This window comes from Tachypleus tridentatus, chromosome 6 (genome assembly GCF_004210375.1).
Source record: "Tachypleus tridentatus isolate NWPU-2018 chromosome 6, ASM421037v1, whole genome shotgun sequence".
NCBI classification, from domain to species: domain Eukaryota; kingdom Metazoa; phylum Arthropoda; class Merostomata; order Xiphosura; family Limulidae; genus Tachypleus; species Tachypleus tridentatus.
The window spans coordinates 56,848,126-56,854,769 of record NC_134830.1 but is presented as its reverse complement, the minus strand read 5'-3'; the positions used below and the strand labels follow the sequence as shown (position 1 = coordinate 56,854,769).

The 6,644-nt window shown below is 32.8% G+C and overlaps 1 protein-coding gene across 2 annotated transcripts; it reads right to left on the bottom strand.

The window, feature by feature from the left end:
- On the bottom strand, positions 1 to 6,096 carry LOC143252579 (elongation factor 1-alpha-like). 2 transcript variants are annotated; one of them, XM_076504923.1, is made up of 7 exons: positions 5,969 to 6,096; positions 4,880 to 5,039; positions 3,091 to 3,270; positions 2,791 to 2,958; positions 1,639 to 1,918; positions 1,061 to 1,453; positions 1 to 527 (listed from the first exon to the last, which is right to left on the bottom strand). In XM_076504923.1, the coding sequence occupies exons 2-7, from the start codon at positions 5,021 to 5,023 to the stop codon at positions 307 to 309; spliced, it is 1,386 nt and encodes a 461-aa protein (XP_076361038.1). In that variant the 5' UTR covers positions 5,024 to 5,039; positions 5,969 to 6,096; the 3' UTR covers positions 1 to 306. The 2 variants fall into 2 exon arrangements, with proteins under 2 accessions (XP_076361038.1, XP_076361040.1); XM_076504925.1 differs by lacking the exon at positions 5,969 to 6,096 and adding an exon at positions 5,595 to 5,798.
- Positions 6,097 to 6,644: the final 548 nt, after the last annotated feature.

Below are 6,644 nucleotides of genomic sequence, written 5' to 3'. Positions count from 1 at the left end.
CATAGGTTAAATTGACTTTATTTAAACACAAATTTTACACCAGTGATTTACAATATCAATACAAGATTATCCATAATTTTTTTTTCTCCTAAATTCTTTTCGATGAAACTTATGGCAAAGCAACCAAACATGCAAAAATAACAAAATAACACGAAACAAATATATTCTGATCTTACAGACAAAACTTAAGTACTTTTTACACTCCTTGTAGCAGCTTAAATAAAGACCAATTCCAGTAGTTATGTTATCTTCTGTAAACAGTTCTGTATCCTTGCCATTAATTAGTAGTACATTCACAATTGCTAGTTATTTCTTTTTAGAAGCCTTTTCTGCAGCTTTGGTTACTTTACTAGATACATCTTTATTGTTCTTTCCCTTTATCACACCAACAGCTACAGTCTGTCTCATGTCACGAACAGCAAAACGACCAAGTGGAGGATAGTTGGTGAAGGTCTCCACACACATAGGCTTAGATGGAACCAGCTCAATGATTGCAGCATCACCAGATTTTATAAACTTTGGATTATCTAGAGAGAAATTAGTGAAATATTGAGCCTGCAGAAGAAAAGTTAATTGAAGTATTTGATCCATACAAAAGAGGACTAGTGCTATTACAGATGTTTACAAAATTTTTTGTAAACATTTGTTTTCCTAGTACTAAATATGAACTTTAAATCAAACTATCCTCGTAAGGAGAAAGTTAAACCTGGTATTTAAAATAAGAGTACATTTTAGGTCAAACTACCAAGAGAAAATGAATTAAATACAAATTTATACTGCTGCCAATGTTGGGGCAATGCCCTTCAGGTACCACAGAAGAGAGGATTTTCTGTTCAGGTAGTAATACCTGATAAGCATTACCCAAGACATATCTACAAATAGGATATCTGTAGTTAACTTTGTGTGGAAAGTTATGCATAACGGTTCTTGGAAAAGAGTACATGGAGGTTAAACTAGACAAATTACACCAATGGGTATTGAAAATGACCAACTAGTTACACTTGTTACATTCTGTTGTAGAAAGATTACAATGCACCATTACAACAGTTGCAAACCCCACCTTCAATCTTCTTTCCAGTTCGTCTGTCACACTTTTCCTTAATTTCCTTGAATTTGCAAGCAATGTGAGCTGTGTGGCAATCCAGAACTGGTGCATATCCATTGGTGATTTGGCCAGGGTGGTTCAGGATAATCACCTGAGCAGTAAAATCAGCCGTTGCATTAGGAGGGTCATTTTTACTATCTCCAGCCACATATCCACGACGCAATTCCTTAACCGAAACATTCTTAACATTGAAGCCAACATTATCACCTGGAAGAGCCTCAGTGAGGGCTTCATGATGCATTTCTACAGACTTAACTTCAGTTGTAAGCATGACAGGGGCAAAAGTAACCACCATGCCAGGCTTCATAACACCAGTTTCAACTCTACCTACTGGAACAGTCCCAATACCTAAGAAAAAATGAACTTAAGTGTACACAATACAAAAATGAAGGATATATTCCATCCTTTATAAAAGTACAAATAATCAATATAACAGTCATACCCAATTCCATAAAAATGGGTTATAGTAATTCAGCCTGAGAAAGTTAGTACATGAAAAAAGGAACTGCAATACTTAAATAAGCCAAACTTACCACCAATTTTGTACACATCCTGGAGAGGAAGGCGGAGAGGCTTATCAGTAGGACGAGAAGGTGGCTCAATACAATCCAGAGCACTCAGGAGAGTTTTTCCTTCTTGTGATTGACCCTTGCGTTCAATTTTAAAACCCTTAAACCATGTAGTATGGGGGCTTGGCTCTAGCATATTGTCACCATTCCATCCAGAGATTGGAACAAAAGCAACACCTGCAGGATTATAGCCTATTTTCTTTATGTAGGCACTAACTTCCTTCCGGATTTCTTCAAAACGTTTCTATTGAAATAGATCAAAGACGTTTAAGTCCTATGCTAGTCAGACTTAACTTCCATTAGGGGGGGGGGGGGAAATCATAATTTGAATTAAGTCAAAGTTGGGAATTAGGAAGAAAAAGGATGGTAGAAAGCCTTCTAAAGGGCCTGAAAAGCTAGAAGACTATTCAATATAAGATTTAGTCTTGTCTATCAATATACTAACTGCCAGTACACAGGATTCCAGTGCAAGGTTGGAAACACTTGCAAAACAAAATACAGATCTATGAATTCATTTGTAATGAATATGCATATTTAACTAATACATCTGATTTTTCTAGAAGACTTCAGTTAAGTTTAGTTAGGCTTAGTATGTATATTAAATGATGACAAAGTAGCCAAATAACTTTAATAAATTTCAAAGTTATTTATGGGAAATAAGATGTCTCATTGGAAAACTATCCAACATCTGAAGTTACTTTCATAACTTAAGTCATATATATTTATTCAAGAGGTAACCACATCAATTTACAGAAAAAGAAGTAAATGTTTGCTACATATATAGTTAACTAAATAAAGGCACATTTTTAATTTACTTTGAATAAGTTTCATAACTAAGGAGAAATTAAACATACTTTTTAAAGCAGAAACTAGCTAGTAATATTGACAAAAATGTTTTCACTTTCTTCAGAAGCAGTCCAATTGAAGTACTTAACACCTCTGCACATACACATCCATGTATGCAAGCATGGATTTAAATTTAAGTTCTGCCCCCTGCCTACAATCTTTAGATGCAAAACCCCTTTTATATGCTTTAAGACCAAATATAGGTCTATCCATATACAGTTTTTACTTTATTTAAATGTGAACACATTCACAATTAGTCTTAAAACACACCTCACTATAGGGAGGTTCTGTGGTGTCCATCTTGTTAACTCCAACAATCATCTGCTTCACACCTAGCGTATATGCCAGTAGGGCATGCTCTCTGGTTTGTCCATTTTTTGAGATGCCAGCTTCAAACTCACCAGTCCCAGCAGCCACAATTAACACAGCACAGTCAGCCTTTGAAAATTAACACAAAACAAGAAAACTCATTAAGTGTGCAATAATTAAGTAATCAAAATGCATATCAAGTTGTCATTACATTCCTTTCTGTACATAAAAACAAAAGGTTTAAGAAAAATGTACACCAACCTGGGATGTCCCAGTTATCATGTTCTTGATAAAATCACGATGTCCTGGAGCATCAATAACAGTAATGTAGTACTTTGGAGTTTCAAATTTCCATAGGGTTATATCAATGGTTATACCACGTTCACGCTCGGCTTTCAGTTTGTCCAAGACCCAAGCGTACTTAAAGGATCCCTTGCCAAGCTACATCACAAAATCAGATGAAAAAAAAATGTTATACTTGTACACTACAAATTTACTCAGTCCATCTGACCCTTTAGATTTTAATGCATTAAAAACAAAAACACTAAAATGTATTTTACAGAGCTTCCTGACAAATGTTGAAAGTTTAGTTTAAGGTTTATGATGTAATTTATACCAACTGCTTATTACAAGTTGAGACTGCTAAGAAATGTAACAAACATTAATGCAAATTCAACAGAACAATTATACAACATTTACATGATTAAGATATAACTGGCTTACCCAAATACAGGAATATCACAGTAACAAGTGGTAGTTGCTTAAGAACTTAAAAAGGTGTATAGAGCAGGGATATGCTGTGAAACTAAGCTTTGCTATTTGATTTGTTTAAAAGTTTGCACATTTAATATCCTGCGATTTATTTTAAAATGTAATGGTTGATTTTTCTATGTTCAGTGAATCTTGTTTCACCTTTCCCAGTTCTACTAACATGGAATTCAGGATTAGTGTTGCACTTATTGAGGAAGGAAAGTATTGAAAAATATTTACATTTGAAATAATGCACTGAACCACTTAATTACTAAAGCATGTGCACAAACACACTGTACTAAAACCTTGCTGAATAAAAATAAATTGTGCAATTGTGGCAAATACTAGATTATAGTTAAAAATTTAAATAGTTTGTAAGATTATAACAAGTACTTAAGATTAAAAAGATGCAAGTACAAAATAAGTACTATTAAGTTGGGTAAGAACACTTATTTAGCTAAGTTAACCTACTCATCCAACAATGGCCCATAAAGTTAGATATTCAGACACAAGTGACCAACTAATAAAACTTGAATTAAGAAAACTCAGATTTTTTTTTTTTTTTTTTTTTTTTTTTAAACAACAGTCCTGCTACAAAGTAAAATTTACAGAAGTTTAGGGTTAAAAGCAACCCTAAACTTGATCTTTAATATTTCAACTGAAAAAGTTGTCACAAGTTATTTACTTTCAAAAAATAGAAAATGCAATGTTAGCAAGTTTACATCCTAAACTATTTACTTTGCACTTAGAGTAAAATCAGCAAGAATAGTCACTAACATAACCACATACAAGCATTCTACTTTAATATGTTTTAGCATATGTTTCTGGAAGGTAATCTCATCCCTAGAAATACCAAAAAGCCTAATACATTTTAGCAGCTACATTAAGGAAACAATTTATTCAAATTTTCATTATGCAAAAGGTAATTTTTATTTACTGAATTGATTTAAAGGATTTTTTTTTTTTGTTACAGAAAACACCACCCTACCACTGCCATATGCAGGAAACTGAAAAGGAGGGTGGGATGGGGAGGTAAATCTTAACATTCATATTTGCACACTACGAGTAAGATTTTGAGTGAGATAGATACAAGTTGAAGTTAATGAAAATAAACCAAAAATGTACATAGCAAGATCAGGAATTGCATGGAAAAGCTGTGGAAAATAAATATACAAGCCAAAGGGAGGGGGTGTGCTTCCCCTGGATACACCAGTGCAACAAAGACAAAATGTTTTAACACTAAAGCATGTAAGCAAAGTCAATAAAGAATGATGTAGGCTAGGAATAAAATTAGAAGTACCTCAGCTGCTTCCTTCTCAAATTTTTCAATAGTTCTCTTATCAATACCACCACATTTGTAGATAAGGTGACCAGTGGTAGTCGACTTGCCAGAGTCTACATGTCCAATGACAACTATGTTAATATGAAGTTTTTCTTTGCCCATTGTGGACTAAGAACAGCTATAAAGACAAGACAAGAAAAGAAAAAGGTTAACTTCCATTATTAGTCAAACTGTCAAAAACTTCCACTGCACATTAATCCCACTAACGTTAAAGTCGTTCATAAAAGTAATTCTTTTAGAAATGTTCTGGCGAACTAGAAAAATTTATGATAATGATAGTCAAATTGAAAAATCTTATTTGAAACATGTTTTTTTAAAAAAAATTAACGTCTATGGCTTGCTAAGGAGTAGTTTAAAATTAATTTACATTCCAGAAAAACAGGAGTTAGTATTTAAAGTACGTCCAATTCCATTTGTTTGACAAAATTACGATTTATTAATTACTACACTCGGTCTTTAACAGTAACGTCTTAGTAAATTTATTTGCATTATACAGCACCACTAGGAGTAATATCAGTAGTATTACTAAGCAAAGATTATTAATATCCCAAACTCATTTATCGTTCATAAATGAAAACAGAATAAATAGGAAATACTACAACTAAAACCGCATATTCGCAAGATTACACGACTACTGAACATGGCTGACGAAGTATAATTTTTTGATACTGACCGGTTCACAACATTCTTAGACTAAGAGTAAATGTAAGTAGCAGCATTGTGCATTCTAAAACAAAAATCATTTTATAAAGACTTTCGACGTTTTATAAAACATATCCCAATATTCAACATTTTTCTCTAATCATTTTTTACAATTTAAATGTTTACAACAGTGACAATAATTGCACTTCCCCTGCCTTCTACTTTCTCCACCTGTTTCCCGACAATAACAATACGTCAGTATAGCGCCGTAAAGTTTACAACAAAAAACAAAACAAGCTTTAAAATTAACCTAGAAATATTTAATACTGTTACAAGAAAATGATATTATCGATGACTATCTTTTAAAAATTCGATTTATTTAGAAAAACCGTATACCACACAAACCTCACAAGCACTTCTTCCACTCAAAAGAGAGAATCATCTAATATTGATCACATGGTTTTATAGGGGATCCAGTGATTATGCATGACGTCACACTGCAGATTCCATTTTAATCGTTTTCAATAGATAGATAAAAGATCAATCTTTAACATAAAAAACAATTGCTGAATTTTAAAAATCATTATTCTATGAAATTATGATATTTCTTATTCCAGTAGCTTTTTCTTGTTATAACAGTAAATGAATCATCGTATTAGCCTATTGAATGCAAAAACTAAAAAAAAACAAAACAATAATTTGCTGTTAACGCGGTTTTCATACTCTAGTTCCAGTGCTTAATTTTCACATATTTTCAATGTTTTAAACGTTCATATTAATATGAAAAGCATAATTTTAAGAGCCTATGAACAGCATCTGAGTTTACGAAAAACAAAACAAAACTTATTGGTCTTGGAAATTGCTGGTTTAGCTGAAATTTCTGCTCGTTGCTTATCTTTAGTAATTCTCAATTTCACTTATGTATAGTATTTTAGGTACGTGTTCCTAGAACGTCTTCGGCGAACTTTATGCCAGAATGGTTTACTTCATCCATAACGCTCTCTACAGGTTACTACTATTTGTACATAGTTTTATCTTAAGTTCCCAAATAACGTTTTCGCTTTCAACAGAAGTTTAATGG